At 41.7% G+C, this 24,457-nt stretch overlaps 1 protein-coding gene across 2 annotated transcripts in view; it reads left to right on the top strand.

Moving 5' to 3' along the window:
* Nucleotides 1-24,457, top strand: part of LOC129710063 (zinc finger protein Aiolos-like) — a 100,778-nt gene that overhangs the window by 10,272 nt on the left and 66,049 nt on the right. For both annotated transcript variants that reach the window (XM_055656752.1, XM_055656753.1), the window contains exons 2-3: nucleotides 8,664-8,715; nucleotides 9,082-9,213. In XM_055656752.1, coding sequence (XP_055512727.1) covers nucleotides 8,667-8,715; nucleotides 9,082-9,213 — 181 coding nt within the window. In that variant the 5' untranslated portion in view covers nucleotides 8,664-8,666. The remainder of the gene's footprint in view (nucleotides 1-8,663; nucleotides 8,716-9,081; nucleotides 9,214-24,457) is intronic.

Below are 24,457 nucleotides of genomic sequence, written 5' to 3' on the forward strand. Positions count from 1 at the left end.
TGGGACAGGCATTTAAGTGTTTATTCATGATGTTCCAGCTACTGTGACTTGGGGAAGGCTGCTCTTTAGTCAACTGTCCCCTTGCTCTGTTTATACTCAAACCAACAACGTGCAACTACTCATGTATAACAAGAGTTATCTCAAGCTTCAGGGACCTGTGATGAGATTGACTAATCCACACTTGCTTTCAAAGGACAATGGCCTTTTAGAAGCAGGGTACGAGATCAAGAACTCTGTTTAAAGTAACTAAGAATTTGTTACTGAGTAATTGAGAATTGCTTTAGTAACTAAAATAATTAGTAGATAGACTGCTAGGAATTGGCTGAATAAAATGCTTGAATTAAAAATATTAAAATACAGTTTTCTCATTTAAAAAAACTCAATAAAGTGTATGGAAAAATGACATAAGGTGGGTCAGGTTGCATTGCTGGAGAACATGGGTGATATTTCAGGTCGGAATTCTTCAAACCATTCCTTCTGCTTTTCTTTACCAAAGTCATGTTAATTTTCCATTAATAACGTAAGCGTCCACATAACTATATTAATTTTGTTCTTGATTATTGTTTACCGTATCATCTCTCAATCAGTAATAAACTAACTGGCTTGTAGTTTATAGGTCCATCTTTATTTCCTCTTTTTTATGAGTGAACAATGTTTGCAATCCTTTGATCTTCAGCATTGTTCCCGTTTTTAAGGGAGGGCAGTGCTGTATGATAAAGGAGTGAGTGCTTCTATAATATTGTCCTTTTCACCCCCTATACCTTGGATATACCGTGAACCTGGTGATTATTTATTGAAAGTACAGCCAGCCTTGTTATCTTCCCTGTTAATTTTTTGACTCCAGCATTTTAACCACCACTTCTTTTCCCTGTGACTTTGGTGGCATCTTCAGAGATAATTCAATTGTGCTTCTGCCATACCGAACTGTGGAGATCTTCCTTTGGTCCCTAATCAGCTTTACCACTCAGCAAATAACTGTTTATTATTTAAATGCTTAAACAGAAGATAGTTTGGTTTCATTTTATCCAAGCTTTAAAGTCTTTTATCACGTTCCCTCTAGTTTCTATTTATGTCATAACTGATAGGATCAGAATTAGGCCATACGGCCCATCAAGTCTACTCCATCATTCAATCATGGCTGATCTATCTCTTCCTCCTAACCCCATTCTCCTGCCTACTCCCCTTAACCCCTGACACCTGTACTAATCAAGAATCTATCTATCCCTGCCTTAGAAATATCCATTGATGGCCTGCACAGCCTTCCGTGGCAAAGAATTCCACAGATTCACCACCCAAAAGAAATTCTGCCTCATCTCCTTCCTAAAGGAACATCCTTTACTTCTGAGGCTATGACCTCTGGTCCTAGACTCTCCCACTAGTGGAATCCTCACCACATCCACTCTATCCAAGCCTTTCACTATTTGGTATGTTTCAATGAGGTCCCCACTTTTCCTTCTAAACTCCAGCAACTACAAGCCCAGTGCCATCAAACATTAATCATATGTTAACCCACTCATTCATGCGATCATTCTTGTAAACCTCTTCAGAGCCAGCACATCCTTCCTCAGATATGGGGCCCAAAATTGCTCACAATACTCCAAATGCGGCCTTACCAGCGCCTTATAGAACCTCAGCCCTGTTACATCCCTGTTTTTGTATTCTTGCCCTCCTGAAATAAATGCTAGCATTGCCTTCTTTACTACCGATTCGACTTGCAAATTAACCTTTTGGGAATCCTGCAATTCAATGTGTTCTAACTTTTGCTTGATTCTCATTCATGTAATCAACAACTTCTTCATGTTCCTTTTTCTGCATCATCTAATGCCATTGTATTTCCCAAAGTATTCTGGCGTTGGTCACTTATCTTTCCACTGTTTGGATGATGGATTAACTGTATTAGAAAATATTCCTTTTAAGTACAATTCCTTGTTCATTTTTATCGTAGCTTGCCAGTCTTCAGTTCCAATTTAGTATGTTCAGATCTACTTTCAATTCACTGAACAAGGCAAGGAAGGCAAGGCAACTTTATTTATATAGCACATTTCATACACGAGGCAGACTCAAAGTGCTTCACATAAAAACATGTCATACAATAAAATGAAATAATAAAATGAAATAAAATAGAAGAATTAAAATGAAATAAAAGCAAAGCTAAAAATGCATTATAAAAAGTGCAAAAGTTAAAAGTGCAATGTAGTTAAGATTTAGCTGAAAGCTAAAGTGAACATCAATGTTTTCAGTCTTGTTTTAAAAGTGGTCAAAGTTGAGGCAAGTCTTAAATCTTCAGGAAGTTTATTCCAGCTATTTGTTGCATAGTAACTAAATCCTGCTTTCCCATGTTTTGTATTTACTCTGGTAATCACTAACAGATTGGTCTCAGAAGATCTTTGCGGTCTAGAAGGTTTATATAGTGGAAGCATGTCAGTGATATACTTTGGTCCTAAACCATGTAGTAATTTATAGGTGAGCAGCACGATTTTGAAATCAATTCTCTGACATACAGGGAGCCAATGTAAGGATTTAAGAATTGGTGTAATGTGTTCAAATTTTTTGGTCTTTGTTAGAACTCTAGCAACAGCGTTCTGAACAAGCTGTAGCTGCCTGACAGTTTTTTTTGGAAGACCTGCAAGGAGACCGTTACAATAATCTAGCCTACTAGTAATAAAGGCATGTACAAGTTTTTTTAAGTCTTGAGCTGACATGAGTCCTCTTAATCTTGCTACGTTTTTGAGGTGATAGTAGGCCGATTTTGTTACTGATTTGATGTGACTGCCAAAATGTAAATCTGAATCCATAATAACCCCGAGATTTCTGGCTTTGTTTGAAGTTTTCAGGGACAAAAAGTGAAGGTGTTGAGCAATCTTCCAATGTGGCCTGTTTACCCTTAATTCCTTCTTGCCTGTTTCCACGGTTAACTTTATAAGTCTGTTGTGAGTTGCTCCCTATATGTTGTATACTGATTCTTTCCCACTTGGCCTGTCTTTATTCCCAAAACCCAAATGTAATATATATTGATAAAGTTATCCTGAAGATCTTTTGGAAAATCAATACTATTTATATCATTAATATGGCAATCTATATTTAATGTATTTAAAGTACCCATACTCTATAGTTCTGACAATTGTAATTGGCCTGTATATTGGCCTCTATATCCTGCTCAAATAGAATGTACTCAGAAATGTGATGTTCCCTCAATTATTGTTTAATTCTAGCCTTGCCTATTCTGATTATAACAATATCCCTCTGGTTTTGCACTGTGGTCTTCTCCTTAATCATTCACTGAAGAGTTATGACACACAGGGAGGCAATTCAGCCTATTACACCTTTGCCAACTGACAGAGAGCAACCTAACTCAATCATACCTTCGAGCATTTGGTTCATAGTCAGCTGGTCACGCCTTTTCAATGTACACATCCCAATGCTCTTTAAATGTGATTAAGTTTTCTGTCTATACAGCATCTCAGACGATGTTCCCAACCTCAACATCCTCTTGTTGAAAACATTCTTTCTTTCCCGTCCAGTCTTTTTATGAATTATTCTCTGCCCCCCAGTTCTTAACCCCCCCCCCCGATGAGACGAAAATATTTGCTGATGCTGAGCTGAAACATTAGATGTGTGTTTCTCTCCAGAGATGTTTTGTCTGACTTGCTGAGCATCTCCAATATATTTTGTATTTCTGTGTAGTATCCAATCCAGTCCAGTTTGAGAACAGTCTCTATTATCACCATAACATAAAATCCCATGTGGTTATTTGCATTTGCAACTCAGTAGCACTATTTTCTATTATTGTGTCATTTCACGCTTGCATAGTCAAGCTCTTGTAGTCATCTTGTATTTCATCTTAGACAATAGACAATAGGTGCAGGAGTAGGCCATTTGACCCTTCGAGCTAGCACCACCATTCAATGTGATCATGGCTGATCATCCACAATCAGTACCCCGGTTCCTACCTTCTCTCCATATCCCCTGACTCTACAATTTTTAAGAGCCCTATCTAGCTCTCTCTTGAAAGCATCCAAAGAACCTGTCTCCACCGCCCCCTGAGGCAGAGAATTCCACAGACTCACCACTCTCTGTGAGAAAAAGTGCTTCCTCGTCTCCGTTCTAAATGGCTTACTCCTTATTCTTAAACTGTGGCCCCTGGTTCTGGACTCCCCCAACATTGGGAACATGTTTCCTGCCTCTAGCGTGTCCAAACCCTTAACAATCTTATATGTTTCAATGAGAATCCCTCTCATCCTTCTAAACTCCAGAGTATACAAGCCCAGCTGCTCATTCTCTCAGCATATTACAACCCCGTCATCCCTGGAATTAACCTTGTAACCTACGCTGCACTCCCTCAATAGCAAGAATGTCCTTCCTCAAATTAGGGGACCAAAACTGCACACAATACTCCAGGTGTGGTCTCAAGAGAGCTCTGTACAACTGCAGAAGGACCTCTTTGTTCCTATATTCGATTCCCCTTGTTATAAAGACCAACATGCCTTTCGCTTTCTTCACTGCCTGCTGTACCTGCATGCTTAATTTCATAGACTGATGAACAAGGACCCCCAGATCCCGTTGTACTTCCCCTTTTCCCAACTTGATGCCATTTAGATAGTAATCAGCCTTCCTGTTTTTGCTACCAAAGTGGATAACCACACATTTATCCGCATTAAACTTCATCTGCCATGCATCTTCCCACTCCCCGAGCCTGTCCAAGTCACCCTGCATTCTCATAGCATCCTCCTCACAGTTCACACTGCCACCCAGCTTTGTGTCATCTACAAATTTGCGAATCCCTTCATCCAAATCATTGATGTATATTGTAAATAGCTCCAGTCCCAACACCGAGCCTTGCGGTACCCCACTAGTCACTGCCTGCCGTTCTGAAAGGGACCCATTAATCCCTACTCTTTGTTTCCTGTCTACCAACCACTTCTCTATCCATGTCAGCACTCTACCCCCAATACCATGTGCCCTAATTTTGCCCACTAATCTCCTATGTGGGACCTTATCAAATGCTTTCTGAAAGGGATCTTGGTCTCATCCCACCTAATACTGTATTATTTTCTTCTATATTGCTAATTGTTAATCATGTTTCCTTTCTCAATGTATTTGCTGATTTACATTTCTCTGCCAAATCAACTTAAACACTGTTGAGAGTTTTGATGTAAGGTCTCCAAGCTGAAACGTTGACTTGGTTTATTTTCCCACTGATATGACCCAACCAGCATTTTCTGTTTTTATTTAAATCTTCCTAAGAGTCTTGCCAAACGCCACTGCCAGCCTGTTGAGTTACATTCGTCCTGACTGGTTCAGGTCCCACCCGCAAACCCACCTGGTCCCAAACCCATGGTCTCTGGTCCCATTTAGTCCCCCCCCCCCCCCCCAGGAATCTAGAGTGGTCTCTGGTGCACCATTTAGTCCCCCCCCCCCCCCCCAGGAATCTAGAGTGGTCTCTGGTGCACCATTTAGTTTCCCCCCCCCCCCCCCCCCCCCCAGGAATCTAGTGGTCTCTGGTGCACCATTTTAGGTGCAAAGCATTCATCTATATTAACCATTGTTATGATACTGCTTTATGGTATTGTAGTAAAGAATAAATTACTATCTTTGAGATAATACCTTTTACTTTCTTCCCCAGCTTACATTTTTTGCAAAACATTTTGTTTTTACCTATGTATCTAGATCTCCGACTTTTTACTCCCTTTCAGAATTTCCTGCAGCTGCTCTGTCACAACTTGACCCTGTTGCTAGGGAAACAGTAACTCTTCCTAGAATCATATGAGAGGCTGTTGAAATACCTTGCTGTTGAATCCTTTATCACTTGTACAATGTTCAATTCGATTTGTAACTCCCCAGAAAATAAAGCTGCCCATGCCCACACGCAGTAAGGTCCAATCTACATACCGGTCTGGACTGATACATTTGTCACATGCAACCTATCATAAAAGTACTCAGCAGTGACCATCTCCAACAAGAATTTAACTGCCCACCCTTATCATTCTGGAGTACTATCATAACAAACCCAGAAATACAGTAGATTCAGCAACATGTTAGAGGCTGCGCATAATATGGAGTACGACTCGTCTGCTTGCACCATTAAAATGCCACCATCTACAAATGCAAGTAAGGAGCATAATGGAATACTCTGTAATTGCCTGGAATCACGCAGAATACGTTTGATACCATGTAGGACATAGTATGACATTGGATTAACATCTATTTCACTAAATAGACAATTTATTCCCTCCATTCCCCCAGATATAGAAACATAGAAAATAGGTGCAGGAGTAGGCCATCGGCCCTTCGAGCCTGCACCGCCATTCAATATGATCATGGCTGATCATCGAACTCAGTATCCTGTACCTGCCTTCTCTCCATACCCCCTGATTCCTTTAGCCACAAGGGCCACATCTAACGCCCTCTTAAATATAGCCAATGAACTGGCCTCAACTACCCTCTGTGGCAGAGAGTTCCAGAGATTCACCACTCTTTGTGTGAAAAATGTTTTTCTCATCTCGGTCCTAAAAGACTTCCCCCTTATCCTTAAACTGTGACTGTGACCCCGTGTTCTGGACTTCCCCAACATCGGGAACAATCTTCCTGCATCTAGCCTGTCCAACATCTTAAGAATTTTGTAAGTTTCTATAAGATCCCCCTTCAATCTTCTAAATTCTAGCGAGTACAAGCCGAGTCTATCCAGTCTTTCTTCATATGAAAGTCCTGTCATCCCAGGAATCAGTCTGGTGAACCTTCCCTGTACTCCCTCTATGGCAAGAATGTCTTTCCTCAGATTAGGAGACCAAAACTGTACACCATACTCCAGGTGTGGCCTCACCAAGGCCCTGTACAACTGCATAGAACCTCCCTGCTCCTATACGTAAATCCTTTTGCTATGAATGCTAACATACCATTCGCTTTCTTCACTGCCTGCTGTACCTGCATGCCTACTTTCAATGATTGGTGTACCATGACAGCCAGGTCTCGTTGCATCTCCCCTTTTCCTAATCGGCCACCATTCAGATAACAGTCTACTTTCCTCTTCTTGCCACCAAAGTGGATAACCTCACATTTATCCACATTATACTGCATCTGCCATGCATTTGCTAACTCACCCAACCTATCCAAGAAGAAGGTTCACCTTGCAGCCTCCTAGCATCCTCCTCACAGCTAACACTGCCCCCCAGCTTTGTGTCATCCGCAAACATGGAGATGTTGCATTAAATTCCCTCGTCCAAATCATTAATATATATTGTAAATAGCTGGGGTCCCAGCACTGAGCCTTGCGGTATAATTTACAAAATCCTTTCCAGTTACTTGCAAAGGCTACTGTTGACAGCATCTCCCAAATCTAAGACTTCAAAGGTAACAGGTATTTAGGAGCACTATCACATGATGATTCTGCTATAAGTTGCACACCACCCTGACTTGGAACTATATTGTCATTCCTTAATTTTCACTAGTTCTAGATCTTAAACCTCCTACCCCAAACCAGTGTGAGCACCTTCACTGGAGGGACCGATTCATGCTCCGGAATGGTTTAGAAGGATATGGACCAAATGCAGGGAAATTAGACTAGGTCCAGAAGGCACCTTGGTCAGGTTGGATGAGTTGTCCAAAGGCTTGTTTCTGTGCTGTTCTGTGTCTCGGGCTTCAGATACAACTCGGACTCCTGCCACCTGCAGAAGTTTTCGGATGACTCTGCAATTGTGGGCTGCATCAGTGAGGAGAGGGAAGCTGAATACAGAGGTGTAGTCAATGACTTTGTTGAGTGCTGTGGGCTGAATCACCTGCAGCTCAACACTGATAAGACTAAGGAGTTAGTGATGGACTTTAGGAGGAGATGAACTCCCCTGTCCCCTGTCTCCATCAAGGATATGGATGTGCAGTTTACCAAGGAGTACAAGTACCTTGGAATTTACCTGGACAGTAAACTGTAATGGTCTAGGAACACTGAGGCACTGTATAAGAAGGGACAGAGCCGGCTGTACTTTCCGAAGAAGCTCCGCTCTTTCAACTTCTACAGTAAAATGCTGCAGATGTTCTATCAATCGGTGGCGGCCAGTTCCATCTTCTTCGCTTTTGGGTGCGGTGGTAGCAGGGCGAGTTCATCAGGAAAGCTGGCTCCGTCCTGGGGGTGGAGTTGGATTCATTGGAGATGGTCTTGGAGGGGAGGATGCTCCTCAAATTGCGGGGCATCTTGGACAATACAGCTCACCCCCTCCTTGACTCACTGAGGAGCTCCTTTGGCAACAGACTGATTTCACCAATATGCAGCACAGAACGCCACAGGAAATCATTTTTCCCTGTGGCTATCAAACTGTACAACTCCTCCCCCTTCTGTAAACCGACTCCCCCCCCCCCCCAATCTTTGCACATCCCCAATCCTGGACTTCCCACATGTCACTTTATTTTCATGTTTCATGTATCTTGTGTTTTATGACTGTTGGCAGATCAATTTCCCTCCTGAGATAAATAAAGTTCTATCGTATAACTCTATGAATCTAAGATTTCAGCAATCAACGATTAAGAACTACGAGGGACGGAGGATAAATACGAGCCTCGCTGGCATTGCCTACATCCAAAAATTGATAAAATATCGAGAATTTTATTGAACTTTCTCTAACAGATCGTGCTAAATTTGATTCCTAAGTTTGAGTGTTTTTATTTTTTTTCTTCAGAAGATGTCTGACATGGTAACGGAAGCTAATCAGGAAATCTCTCACCCAGAAGGTAAAGATACCATTATTTAAACTATTAGAAAATCGGGTAAGAATATTATGGTAGTTGAAGCAAATGTTAACAAGTAATGGTAAATAGGAACAAGGAGTTTCAGAACAAGGAAGCATGTAGTTAAGAAACAAAACCTCAACATAAGATGCAATCTTCAAATTACCATATTTGGGTGGAGATAATTTGAATGTAGTTGAAACTATAATGTTATTGAAAGAGTTGGCATAAATCTGTTTTAAAGTTAACATGTGAACCTGAGGTGTTTTTTTTAAACCTTTTGTTGTAAGCTTATAACAGAACTATTTTAGCAATTTTACTGATTTTGGATAACTTCTTTAAACCTGGTGGCTTTCATGTATCCCATAGCTTCATTAGTATCAGATGCTGAGACAGTTCCCACTGTAACTGATGCTCCAGATCTTCCAGACAAGAGCAATGTGGCAAACTCTGTTCAGGAGCCCATTGATGAGAAACAGCTCAGCACAAATGGAGTTACTGGTAGGAACAATTATGATAAAGAACCTAGCTGATCTTAGTTTTTTTTTGTCTTTTTCCACTCTCCCAACTTTTGCAGTTTGTCAAGGGACGATGGGGGGAAAATAAACAAAGGTATTTTGGCAGTGCTTAGTCTTTGCATTTTAATATAAGGAATCTAGGGAATTAACATATGAGCTGAAGGCAGATATGTGCGGAAAGATAGGCCAGTATTGATCCTTGAAATCAGTTTACTAACCATGTGTAATGTGGGATGTTATTAAATGGCTCTGAAAAGTCAAGTGGATGATATCTACTGTGTTTCCTTTGTCAACTTAAGCAAAGTTGCGGCACGGTGCCACAGCAGTAAATTTGTTGCCTGACAGAGCCAGAGACCCGGGTTCGATCCTGACTGCGAGTGCTGCCTGTATGTAGTTTGTACACTCTCCCTGTGACCTGGGTGGGTTTTATCCAGGTGCTCCGGTTTCCTCCCACATTCCAAAGACATATAGGTTTGTAGGTTAATTTGCTTCTAGTGTATGTAGGACAGTGTTAGTGTACGAGTATCGTGGGTCGGCGTGGACTCGGTGCTCTGAAGGGCCTGTTTCTGCACTGTATCTCTGAACTAATCTAAACTTAACTAAGCAATTTCATTTAAAAATTCTATGATTGGCCAGGCATTATTTGCCAAAAAATATCCTTGCTGCCTCTTTTTAACCGACTCTGTGCACCAATTACCTATGAATATGTTCCTAATTGTTATTTAAAAAAGTTTTACACAACTACTTAAGCTAATTGGATCGTTAATATCTGGATGTCTTTACATACCCTTTCATACCAAGGTTTGTTGACATTTCGAGTCCTGGGCTAGGTCCACAACTCTCTGCAATTTCTTGCAGTCTTGGATGGAGCTGTTTCCAAACCAATTCATTACACCAGATCCAGCAATGACTGCCTCGTTGAGTTGGAATCATATTGACTCAGAAAGTTTCCCAACTTTGCCCTTCACTCTAACACCATTCCAGTTAATATTGAGAAATTAAAATCCAAAATATTGGTGGCTGGTTCCTCAGCAACCTGGGGCTTAAGATATGTATGTATGAATTAACATGCTCTCCGTCGCCACCCCGTTCCGCCTTCCACAGAGACCAGTCACATCATCCCATCCCCACTCCTTTCCACTTTCTGCAGAGATTGCTCCCTCTGCAACTCCATGGTTCATTCTTCCCTTCCAACCCAAACCAGGTACTATATCTTGCAACTGCAGGAGATGTATCACCTGTCTCTATACCTCCTCCTTCACCTCCATCCAGGAACCTAGCCGCCCTCCCAGGTGAGACAGAGGTTTATATGCACCTCATCTAACCTCATCTACTGCATCCAGTGTTCTCGATTGGGCCTCCTGTCAGCGAGACCAAGTGTAGATACGGCAACCGTTTCACCAAACATTTGTGCTTGGTCTGCCAAGACCCACTGAATCTTCCAATTGCTAACGATTTTAACCCCGCTTCCCATTCCCGTACTCCCTTTCTGTCCTGGGCCTCCTCCATTGCTAGAGTGAGGTCACACGGAAACTGGAGAAATAGCACCTCATATTCCGCTTGGGTAGCTTACAACCCAATGGCGTATGAACATTGACTTCTCCAGTTTTAGGAAAATATAATCCTTCTTCCCCCACCCCCTCTTTCTTCTGACCCCCCCCCACCCTCAGCCTCCCCTTCCACCAACATACCTTCCTCTAGCTTCACAATTCACCACTCTTCAATCCTTTTGTCTCACACCTTATGTCTTTTCCTCTCTGGCCTTTGTCCAACTATCTGACATAAAAACTCCTATTATCTGTGTGCACCGAAGATAGACATAAAATGTTGGAGTAACTCAGCGTGACAGGCAGCATATCTGGAGAAAAAGAATAGGTGATGTTTTGGGTCGGAAACCTTCTTCAGACATATCTTACTTTACCTTGCCTGTGTGTGCGGTAACCTGTGCTTATTGTGCAAGGGCACTTAGATCTCTTTGACTATATCATTTAATTGTGTATTTTATTCTTACGACAGAAGCATATAAGGTCATATTTCCTCACATTCTATTCCACCCATTGACTTTGGCACTCAGTTAGCCTGTCTCTATGTCTTTACAGACCCACCATGATCAATGGTGTGAGACACACAGTGGTAGCATCAGTGCATTCTGCTGTGGACCAGACCTAGCTCCATTAAAGTTAATCGTTCTAGCATTACTCATCAGCAAAGTATTTCTAGGCATCTCATAACTTAACTTTCCCACATGTTTTTGTAACGTCAGCAAACGTAGATCATTTATGCTCAGTCATTTTATTCTTTCTCATTAATATAATTTGTCAATAACCTCAGTCAATCTACTAGTTACATCCTAGCTTGAAAGTGCCTATTTAGACTTGCTCTGTTTTTTACTGTTAATCGACTGACTTACAAAAGTAATACGCAATGCTTAACTCTGTGAACCCTTATTCTTGTGCAGTGACTTTTTATGTGGCATTTTACCAAATGCTTTTTAAAAATCCAAATTCATTACATTCACAAAATTTGCACATTTTATCTAACCTACTGGTTACCTCCTCAAAAACTGTCATATATTTGTTAAATATAATTTTATTTTCATAAATCCACATTGATTCTTTCTAATCCTTTTATTCTTTTCTATTATTGTCTGTTATTCCTTCAATAATGATGATCTGATTATCGGCATGCCATTTTATCCATTACTACTTTCTTGACTAGAACTATTGGACTCTCTGTTTTCCAAAACAATTTGAGGAGCGGCAAAAACGAGCTCAGCTTGCAGACTTTTGTTTGCACTTGCTGTTCATCACATTTTGTATTGGGTTTTGTGGTCTGACCTTACTTATGCCACTTCCAGACTGTCAGTAATCTAAGTCTTTTTATTTGTTGAACATTCTGTGATTAGCAGCAACACTCCTGGAAACCCCCAAGTACATGTCACCAATGAGAGCCTTGAGTGGTTTAAACCTGCGTCAAACTTTAAGCGATTGATTTAACCACTAGCTTGTTCTCATTGCACCTTGAGTGATGGCACAGGCAGGGTGGAAACTTTTATATACAGTTCTCAACCTATCCTGAAAAAAAATTTAAATTATCACGACAGAAGTTATTTTGAAAATGCACTCAAGAGATTATTTGTTACAGTTCGATTAAATTAATAAGATTTGATTAACAATATTTAAAAAAACATTTTTGATGTTAGCTTGAGTCATTTAATGGGAATATCCTGAATACCTAATCACTAGATTGGGAGCTTGGGCGATATTGCCAACCAGGAGAAGCAGGGAATAGTAGTGGGTGTAGGGCAAAATGCAGAAGAACCAGTTAAGTGCAGTGCTTGAAGGGCACCTACCTGAGGCGGGATCCCTGCATTGACTCCACAGGTTGAGCAGTTATTTTCAAGGTATATTGACGCTCAGCTAACAGACAGCATAAAAAGTTCAATGATAGAATAGATGGCAAATGGTCTGTAGTTTCCAGACTTCTGCCCTTTGTCCCCTCTTTGAATATTGGAGATGTATTTGTTATTCCCCAATCTATTGGAACCATTCCTGAATCTGGGGAGATTTGAAATATTTTCAGCCCCTTCCATTTTCCGGGGGACTTCCATGGGGGGGGGGGGGTGGTGGACAGTAATAAATTTAAAATTGACAAGAGAATTTGTGGTGGAGTTGATATTGAGGAGGGTAATCTTAGGCTATCCTCCTCAATATCAGCGTTGATGTCTTGCTAATATGGACAGAGTATGTGGAATTTAAACACCATAAGTGTGAGGTGATGCATTTTGGAATAAGCCTAGGATATGCAGAATAAAACCCTTTTCTATTGGAGAGCTATATTAAACCAGACGGCATACAGTAGAGGTAGGAAGTTCAGAGAGGGTTCAGGGAGGAATTTCTTCCACCCAGACTATGGTTGGAATCTGGAATTTGGGTGAGAAAGGAGAGACGCATTGCATGCAGAATCATTGGCTGAAAATACAAAAGGGAATTACTACTGATGTTGAAAGTCAGAAGGAAAACCGAAAATACTGATGATTTGGATGGGCTGGATTATGTGGGGAAAGATGCACAGGTCCGTATGTAACTAAAGACATATGTAACTCATCCTCATATAGCAGTAGGCTTGGTATTTCTGTGCACTAGAATGTGAAAATCTCAAACTTGTTGGCAGTTGTCCACTGGCAATTTTCAGCAGCAGAGTGGGAGTTTGCAACAATTAATCAGCACTCGTGTTGGGGAAGCTGCTGTGTGGAATTGTTACAGTTTTAATTTGCATTTGTTGCCAAGTTGGTCATTGCCAATAACTTTGAAGCTGGCACATTACAACAGCCATTTACCAGAGAAACCACATAAAATAAGTGCAATTTCTGTTCAAAGACCAATGGTGTACATGGGCACTTTGCAACTGACTGCAAATTCTGGTTCAACTCTGGTTCTGAGCTTGGAAATTTGTAATACATCTAGTTAGAAGATGCCATTTTTCTTTGATCTTTCATTGAGCCTCATTGGATTAATATACGAGGAAGAGGAACAACGTTTGAGCAAGAGTGAAATGGACAATTAAAGTGACAAGATGTTCTGCATTACAATTATGGCCTGAAAGGAGGCTTTGCAAAACAATCTCCCAACCCACATGGTTTCTCTTCTGGAGAAGAGACTATATTGTGAGACTAAATAATGTGTTTTCCACATTCAATGGACGATTTTCGACCTATCTGACACCTCCAATGTGATGTTAGTACTGGAAGGCAGGAGTAGCCTTAGTGATTGATGAAATTATATATGTGATGATAGATGATATTAACAGAAGGAAGCAGATAGCAGGAACATTATTGATATAATTTGATGTGCTAGATTCCTCATTTCACAATGCTTTAATATGCCTCATGCAACAAGCTGTAGAAACATGTATGAAGGAACTGCAGATGCTGGTTTAAACCAAAGATAGACATAAAATGCTGGAGTAACACAGCAGGACAGGCAACATCCCTTGCTTTCCCTCTCTCTCTCCATCTGTCCCCCTTCCCAGTTCTCTGACCAGTCTGACTGTCCCTGATTACATTTTATCTCTGCTTTGTTGTTGCCTTCTCCTAGCTAAAAAAGATCTATTCTACATGTTCCTTGATCTATAGCCCCTTTGATGTCTCATTCTTGCACCTTATACTTCCTTATCCCTGTATCTCCCCCTCCTCTCAGTCAGAAGAAGGGTCTCGACATGAAACGTCACCCATTCCTTCTCTCCAGACATGCTGCCTGTCCCACTGAATCACTCCAGCATTTTGTGTCTATCTTAAGCTATAGAAACATTTGTCTAGGTAATTGGACAATATCCAGAGGCCTGGATGATGGATCTACGGATGAATTTGAGTACCTGCAAAGTATTTAGGGATAGACACAAAAAGCTGGTCGAGACCCTTCTGCAGGAGTTCAATTTCAAATAATATAAATTAATTATATATGAAATAAAAACTTGGAACATGCATGTGAGCAAAAGAAGTGCAGGAGTGCGTCAGTTGATTCTCTGTGTCTGTTCTGTTCGATATGACACTACTTTTCTGCACTGATGGCACCTTCACCTACTCTGGGCAAGAGACTCTGTGCATCTACCCGATCTATTCCTCTTATGATTTTATGCACCTCAATAAAATCACCCTCATCCTCCTGTGCTCCATGGAATAAAGTCCCAGGTTACTCAACCTCTCCCTATAGCTCAGACCCTCTAGTCCTGCCAACATCCTTGTAAATCATTTCTGTACACTTTCCAGCTTGAAAACATTCTTCTTGACAAATCTTTCCTCTCCGTGTACCTGTCCAAATGTCTTTTAAATGTTGTAATTATACCTGGCAGCTCATTCCATATACCCATCATCCTCTGTGAACAAGTTGCCCTCAGATTCCTGCTAAATATTTCCCCTCTCACCTTAAACCTACGTATGCCTTCTATTTCTTGATTTCCATACCTTGTGAAAAGATTCTATGCAGTCACCCTATCCATTCCCTTCAGGATTTCATACACCTCTATAATATTAACCCTCGGCCTCCTGCGCTCCAAGGAATAGACTAGCCTGCCCAACCTCTAGCTCAGGCCCTTGAGTCCAGGCAACATCTTTGTAAATCTCTGCACTTTTTCCAGTTTAATGGCATTTTTCCCACTGCAGGTTGACCAGAACTGAACACCATACTCCAAGATAGACACAACAAGCTGGAGTAACTCAGCGGGACAGGCAGCATCTCTGGAGAGAAGGAATGGGTGACGTTTTGGGTCAAGACCCTTCAGTCTGGTTAGGAATAGGGAAACAAGATACATAGATGACGCTATGGAGAGATAAAGAACAATGAATAAAAGTACTCCAAGTGTGGCCACATCAACGTTTTGTACCACTATAACATAACGTTCCAACGTTTATACTTATTCCCCTGACAGATGAAGGGCAGCATGCCAAAGACCTTCTTCAACACTCGTGACACCACTTTTAAGGAAACATGTACTTGTACTCCTCGATATATCTGTTCTCTGACATTTCCCAGGACCCTCCCATTCATTGTGATAGTGAAGGTATTGAAAGGCTGAGCTATACTTAGTAGCATTTTGCAAATGTGAAATTATCTCATTGAATCGTACAACAGCTTAGTTTAGATTAGAGATACAGCACGGAAATAGGCCCTTCGGCCCCCCAAATTCACACTGACCAATTGATCAGGTGACGTTTCGGGTCGAAACCCTTCCTCAGACCGAAGACTAAAGAGGGATCTCGGCCCAAAACGTCACCTATTCCTTTTCTGCAGGGATGCTGTCTGACCCGCTGAGTTACTCCATCTTTTTATGTCTATCTTTGGTTTAAACCAGCATCTGCAGTTCCTTCCTGACTGATCATCCGTTCACACTAGTTCTATGTTATCCCATTTTCTCACCCACTCCCTACACACTAAGGGGCTATTTACAGAGGCCAATTAACTGACAGAACCGCACGTCTTTGGGATGTTCGAGGAAACCATGCACCAGGAGGAAACTCACATGGTCACAGGTAGAATGTGAAAATTCCACATAGACAGTATCCAAGGTCAGGATTGAACCCGGGTTGCTGGCGCTGTGATTAATAGATGTTCATCTGTCTAGGACTAATAGATTTTTGGCACTAAGAGAGCTGGAGAGCAAGGTGATTGTGTTAAATAGACCTGAGGCACAGAGGCCATGTTTTAAATGGAGGAGCAGGGAGCAGAGCCAATTGACATTTTTGTTCTATTTCCAGTGGCCTTGTGTTTCATCTGGACACCATCATGGAGTTACTGAACTGTAGCTGATATAGAAAATATTTTGAAATTATATAATTAATTTGTGAATGTGTTTAGATCAGTGGGTCACAACCTTTTTTTGGCCATGCCCCACCTGATCACCTCTAAAATCCTGATGCCCCCCCCCCCCCCCCCCATGTGGTGATATATAATTCTTATCATTTAAAAAGTGATAAGGTTCTCCCATGACCTCGCGCGCTTCGTGCGACGTGCATGAAGAGCGATGGCGCGGTGATTATGTAATAACTACACAATAAATACCTTTTTTACCCAAAACAATTACTTACTCAAAATAACATCTGAAACATAAACTACATATGTTTACCTGATGGAAAATCCAAAAAAATAAAAATTGAAAATTTGGACCCAGACCTCCTCAGTCACGCTCAATAGCCCTCCTTAAAAATCAAATTGCCCCCCTGTGGGGCGTACGCCCCACGTTGGGAACCACTGGTTTAGATAGTACAAATTAACAATTTAAATTTGCCCATACTTACAAGTTGCATTCCAGTGCTAGAAGATAGCATGAAACCAAAGTTCAAAGAAGGAATCTATTAATAAAATCATGAAATAGTACAGCAGAGAAAGAATCCATTTGACATTGTTTCTGTGGAGGCTCCTTAAAACAATTATCCCCATTATTTTTACCCAACTGCTCTTTTTCATCAACTTGTACATTTTTCATTTTCAATTATATGTCCAATTTTCTCTTGAAAATTAATATTGACCCACTTCCATTGCCTAGTAACCTTAGACACTCTGTTCTCCAATGCTGAAGTAAATGTGTTTCATGTACAGTTTACAGGAAGTATATCCTTGATAAATAAAGTAAGATAGCAAATATAGTGTGCAGTGTTTTCACACTGTAGTTTCTACAGTGTTATCAGACTGCTGCCTGGTTCGGTGAATGTGCTTGTGGCTTATAGGCTTCTCGTCAAAGTACATTGTGGTTCATGGATGTGAAATGCTATTCAATACACAATTGGAAAGGATTCTATTTATTGCTGGGGAGTGAGACTGGAGAGGTGAGAAGTCTGCAAGCCCTGGCCACTTGACTGCACACACACCGAGCCCTGGCAGTGCTGCTGCAGACTTGCTCATATCAACTGTGAGAGGAAGTCTTTATCAGCATGCTACGTCTCTGAAGCCCAGATAAACCCCATCTCATGGGAGTGAGACTTATCTCACAGCATCACAACTTTGCTGCAGTAACTGAATAGCTGGGCATTTTCTGTAACTGAACAAATGGCAAGCTAGCTGAACATTTCAGAGTTTGTCATTTTCCCTGATCATGATATGATATTTTCTATCTTGTTTTATCCTGTAAACAGTAAATATCAGGAATCCTGATGCTGATACTGTGCTGACTAAACATTCAGAATATGTCAGCAGCTTGTTTTATTCACAAACAAGTGGTGCTCTTTTGTCCCTGAACTCTTAAAGAAACTGCTTCAGCCAATTAAAGAGTGATTTGAGTGTTTCAGAAGCAAATATTGAGATGCAGATGGAGGAGCATAATGGTAGAATTTACCTGCCATTTGCTGAGATGCATTTCCGGACAGGGAATTGTGGGTCAACTTGGCAGAAATAGGAATTCTCTGAGTAACATAAAGAGAAGGAGCCACTGTTCGACATGAGCAAGGTCAGTTATTCATCCTCACCCTGAAACTCGTGTCAGATGTAAGAAAGCAGACACTAATAACATCAAATATTATTGAGCATTTTCACAAAACAACACTTAGAAATGTGTTCATTAATTGGATGGATGTCACTCACAAGGCCAAAATGTATTGCCCAGACTTGATTCTGCCCAAAACCATTTCAGATCCAAACTGGGTTAAAATTGAAGTAGAATATGAGGGAAATATATGGCAATCAGTAGCCTGTAGACAGTCAACCTGAAATGTCACCACTATCCCAATGGGAATAATCGGAGTTAACTGAAACACTGCATATTAGAAAACATGATTTATTATTCCAGTTTTGAATTTAGATTTTTTTTCCATTGGGAAACAATTAATAATATTGGACCGTAAAGGTTTCAAGCAGGAGTTAGCTGCTGGATCCCAGGCCCATTGTTAGGATACAAGTGCAGGTGCATTGCATATGCAACATTCAGTGGAATTGTTTTCCAGTAGGCCAGGCTTGGGTGTATGCTGTCTTGTTGCAGCCTTCGGGCACTGAGCAAGTGTACAAAACTCAGGGTATAAATTGCAATGTTGCAGGATTAGATGTAAGATTGAAATACAGTAATGCTTCTCAAATCCAAGATTAGCTACAGTGAGATAGATTGACACATACTTGGTCATGTTTTCACAGGATCAGTGCTGCAAATGCAGCTGAAGCCTGGCATGATTGACTGGTTTTAGGAGAGGAGAAAGCTTCACTGAGAACAATAGAGTAGAGGAGTCCCATTAGGCAGATCTAAGCTTAACCACAAACTGAAATTCTGAATCAGACATCTGCCAGAATGATCAAATTATCTTAAAATGGAAGCAACACTATTGAAGGGATCTAGTCCTGTGCTTTTTCACTCATGTTCTCTTTCTTCTTGCTTTTCTCCTGGTCCAAAAAAAAATGAAGGAACAAATTACTCTATTTGCCAAAGCTTCATTCACTGGATGTTGAGGAATATTTTTTTCCTAGTAGTTGCTTTCTCCTTTCTTATTGTGTTTTGAAAATAAGAGTAAAGAACAGGAAGCTGTTTAGCCACTTTAGTCTGTTGTACTGTAATAACAAGGAATTGCAGATGCTGGTTTATACCAAAGATAGACACAAAATGCGTGACTAACTCAGCAGCATCAGGTCAAGCAGCATAGCTGGAGGAACTAAATAGGTTTCTCCAGAGATGCTGTACCGCTGAGTTACTCCACCATTTTGTGTCTATCTTTAATCTGTTCTACTATTCAGTTAAATTACACCCATCTATACAGTAAATCTATCTTGATTTTTTACCTTGAATATCTTTACCTAACAGAAGTTCATCAATTTCAGATGAAAGTCAAAATATGCTGGAAATCTGAAATAAAACCTAGAAAATGCCAGAAATACTTTGTGGGCCAGGCAGCATCTGTGGAAAGGGAAACAGAGTTAATGTTTCAGACCTAAACTTTCAACAGAATGACCAAAATACCTTTTAGTTTCTTTCTGACAGGGTTTTTGACCTATCAATCTTACTACTTAAGATGTTCAAATGAATACCATGGCAGCATTTTTGAAAAAGAGATGTAAGTTTCCACTTCCCTTTGTGTGAAAAAGTTTTCCCCAACATCACCCCTGAACAACCTATAACAGATATTTTGCTCCTTTCCCTGGTGTCTCATCGTGAGAAGAAATACATTCTCTCCATCCATCCTAACACATCCTTAAATCATCTTAAATACCTCAGTTATATATCCATTTGGAAATATGGTGCCCAGAAATTAATAAGGAATTTGAACTGTGGCTCTAACCAGGACTTTGTTTAATGAGAGTACCATCCTCATATCATATATCCAAAATATCCGATTCTGCCTTTCATGGCTATCCTACATTGAGCTCATAAGAAATAGGAGCAAGACTATGCTAGTCAGCCTCTTGGACTTGCTCTGCAATTTGGACGATTATCGCTGATCTATCTCAACACTATTTAATTGTTATCTCTCTCACTTGATTCTTTTTATATTGAAAAATCCATAAATTACTGAGCATCCACTGCATTCCGGGGAAGAGAATTCCAATGATTCACCAATCTCATTGAAAACTTTCTTCTCATTTCAATCCTAAAAGGTTTACCCCGTATTTTGAGACCGAGTCCTAATTCTAAGCCCCTTAGCCATTGGCACCATCCCCCTTGTATCTATCTTGCCATACCCACATGGAATTTAGTTTATTTCACTGAGTACACCTCTCATTCTACTAATATTTGCAGAGGAGAGGCCTAGCCAACTCAATCTGTCCTGATGGGTCTGCCATCTCATGGTGAATCTCCCCCCTCAATAGCATGGATGTCGTTTCGGAGAAAATAAGTCTGAAATTGTATACAATATTCCAGTTGTAGATCTCCCTAAGGCCTTAGTGTATAATTGTAGCGAGACATCCTTACTCTTGTATCATGAGGCAACAAAGCAAAAATATTTGAAGAAGGGTCCTAACAAAGTGTCATCTGTATATTCCCTCCACAGATGCTGCTGATTTCTCCAGCCTTTTTTTTTGCTCAAGACTTCAGCAAATACAGTTTCTTGTGTCTCCAAAGCAGACAATTTACCTTTTTAATTGGCTGCTACTTGCTAGCTTTCTGTAAGATATTTATAAGAATGCCCAGTGTGCATGAACATTTTCTATCAATGTGCTTGTAGTTATGTAAAGCCAAGGTGCTGTACACTGCCATTCATATATTAATTACTGAAGATCACTTTAAGACAGTCATCATGTTTTTATCCTAAAAAAACATATGTTTCACTAGTGAGGACCCAGTGGAAGGACTGTTAGAGCAGTGTGATGTGTTTCACGGAGACATGGCTCCACGAGGACATCGCTGAGTCCAAGGCGAGTGTGGACGGCTTTCAAACTGTTCGGGCAGACAGGGATTGTAGAGAGGGTGTAAAGGTGGGGGACTTGCTATTCTTGTCAACAACAAATAGTACAACCCTGGTCAAATCAAATCAACCCTGGTCAAGGAATGTGTGTGTAGCCCAGACATTGAACTGATGGCCGTGGGTCTCCGTCCATACTAAATGCCCAGGGAATTCCCACACACTAGTGTTGTGGCTGTTTACATTCCTCCGTCCGCCAACCCACTGCACGCGAGTGACGTCATCCACACTCACTGCAAGACTTCAGACACAACACCCGAGTGCTTTCATCGCTATCTCAGGGGATTTCAACCGCGTGACTTTGGACAATACTCTTCCACTTTCACTCAGTTTGTTGACTGTTCCACCAGCGATATGGAACACATTGGACCTGTTGTATGCCAATGTTAAAGAGGCATACGGCTCCACAGCCCTTCCGCCACTGGGAAGATCCGACCACAACCTGGTTCACCTCCTACCCAGGTATAAGCTAATGGTCCAGAGGCTGCCTGTGACCACAAGGTCAGCGAGGAAGTGGCCACAGGAGGTTTGTGACGCTCTACAGCGCTGTTTTGAGGACATAGACTGGGACGCGCCGTGGTCCCCATGGAGAGGACATTGATGGACTTAACGGACTGTGTTACCAGCTACATAAAGTTCTGTGTAGATAATGTTGTCCCTGAGGAGACTGTACACTGTTTCCTCAACAACAAGCCCTGGGTCACCAGTGACATAAAGGCCCATCTCAACCAGAAGAAGAGGGCCCTTCAGGAATGGTGACAGGGAGGAGGTGGAACAAGTGCAGAAAGGCCTGAAGGCGAGACTGAGACAGGGCAAGGACGGCTACAGGAGGAAGCTGGAGCTGAAACTTCAGCAGAACAACATGAGGGATGTGTGGAGTGGGATGAAGAACATTACAGGCTACAAGACCAGTGGCCTGGGGAGGGAAAGCAATCAGGACTGGGCCAACAAGCTAAACATGTTTTTAATAGATTTGATGGTGGGGCCTCTGCCCACCCTCCCCCATGCTCCCCGACAGTCTCTCCCCCTCAATCCCCCTGGTCGACTTCCTCTGCCCTTTCTTTGCCACACCTGACCATCAAGGCTGAGCAGGTGAGGAAGGAGCTGAGCAGGCTCCATCCAGGCAAAGCTACAGGTCCCGATGGTGTCAGCCCTAGGGTACTCAAGGCGTGTGCCAGCCTGTTGTGCGGGATACTCCAGGGAACCTTCAGCCTGAGTCTGGAGAGGGTTCCTGTGATGTTCCTGTCTGGTTCCTGTGCCAAAGAGGGCGCGTCCCAAAGAGGGCACGTCCCAGCTCCTCCAATGACCATAGACCGGTGACTCTGACATCACACATGATGAAGTCCCTGGAGAGGCTGGTGCACACTCACCTGCGACCCCTGGTTAAATCTTACCTGGAACCCCTGCAGTTTGCTTACCAAACAAAGATGGGGGTTGAGGACGTCATCGTCCACCTGCTCCATCCTTCCTATGCTCACCTGGATAAACCGGGAAGCATTGTGAGAGCCATGTTTTTTTTACTTCTCCAATGCTTTTAACACCATCCGCACTGCACTGCTAGGGAGCAAACTGAAGAAGATGCGGGTGGGCACTGCATTTGGTGTCCTGGATCACCAACTACCTGACTGGACAACCATAATACGTCAGGCTACAGAACTGTGTCTCGGACACGGGACGGTCCTCGCTCTCTCCCTTCCTGTTCACCATCTACACCTCGAACTTCAGATATACCTTTGACTCCTTCCTGCTGCAGAATTTTTCAGATGTCTCTGCAATTGTGGGCTGCATCAGTGAGGGGAGGGAAGCTAAATACAGAGGTGTAGTCAGCAACTTTGTAGAGTGGTGTGGGATTCATGGGAGGTGGTCTTGGAGGGGAGGATGCTCCTCAAACTGTGGAGCATCTTGGACAATACAGTTCACCTCCTCCATGACACACTGGTCAACCTGAGGAGCACCTTCAGCAACAGACTGGTTCCACCAAGATGCAGAACAGAACGCCACAGGAGATCCTTCTTCCCTGTGGCTATCAAACTGTACGTCCTCACCCTTCTGTCGGGGATTAGACTAGATTCCCTTCTCCCCCCCCCCCCCATGCCCCTCCCCAATCTTTGCACATCCCCAATCCTTTCCCCTCGTCACTTTAATTTCATGTTTCATATATTTTGCGTTTTATGACTGTTGGCAGATCATTTTCCTTCCTGGGATGAATAAAGTTTTATTGTATCGTATCGTAGTTGTTGTGGGAACAAAATGATGCTGATTGGTTTCTGTTATTTAAGCTTGAGAGGTGTATTTAGTGGTTTTAGAGGATCTTGATCTACATTGTTCTCAGTGAAAGACCCACGTTGCTTTTCAAATCAGTCATCGTTTTATGGCTTTCACATTGCATAACAACATCTCAAAAATTTCCAATGGCTCAATTTACTGTTAGTTAAAATAAAATTAGGGTAAAGTTTAACCTTATGTAACTAGTTTCGGCTTTCGTAGGATTCAGAGTCTTTGACAATTTTAAAGTTAAGTGGGAGGCCCATGGAAAATCTACTGTATGGGTTTTATTGTCCTTCTAAGAATTTCAGTCCGTGGGAAAAAAGATTTTGGTTCTATGTTTTTGAGATGAGTTGTTGCAAAACTAATTGATTAAACTTCTTGTATCCTTTATTACGAAAAATATTTTGGTAATCATATGACTGGAATAAGATGCGTACTGCATAAGCCCTTCTCCACTGAAGATACTGAGGAATTTTCACGCAGCATATGTCACCACCCCACCCCAAATAAATGATTCCACTTGCCATCTTGTCAAAAGTCCTGCATAGTGCTGCGGGATGGGTCCATTGTTATTTCCACCCTTGTCACCTTGTCACTCTTTGCATGTCGTTTCTTCACAGTAACGTTTTCTGGTTAGTTTGCTTCTGCTGACATCTGAAAAATCCCCGCTCCTTCTTTGTGTTTTAACAGCTGTCAGAAAATCTATCATAAGCGTGCAATTTGTTAATTCACTTCACTACCCACTCACTGCCCTTCATCTGCTCAATTCCTCACATTTGCTGTAGGAGTCTGAATCACTACATGTGCAGAGTAATTTATTTTTTCCCCTCAAATATTCATTGTTGGGATTTAGGGTGTTGCCAACAAGGCCAGCATTTATTGCCCATTTCAAATTGCCCCAGTGGAGGTGATGTGAGCCACCTTTTTGAACCCCTGCAGTTCTTCTGATGAAGGTTCTCCCACAGTTCCATTGGTGGCAGATCCAGGACTTGGATCCTGCAATAACACAGACGCTACAATATATTTCCAAGTCTGGATAGTGTGTGACTTGGAGTGGAATCTGCAGGCAGTGGATGTTTTCATACACATG

Source organism: Leucoraja erinacea, chromosome 27 (assembly GCF_028641065.1).
Source record: "Leucoraja erinacea ecotype New England chromosome 27, Leri_hhj_1, whole genome shotgun sequence".
NCBI lineage: Eukaryota > Metazoa > Chordata > Chondrichthyes > Rajiformes > Rajidae > Leucoraja > Leucoraja erinaceus.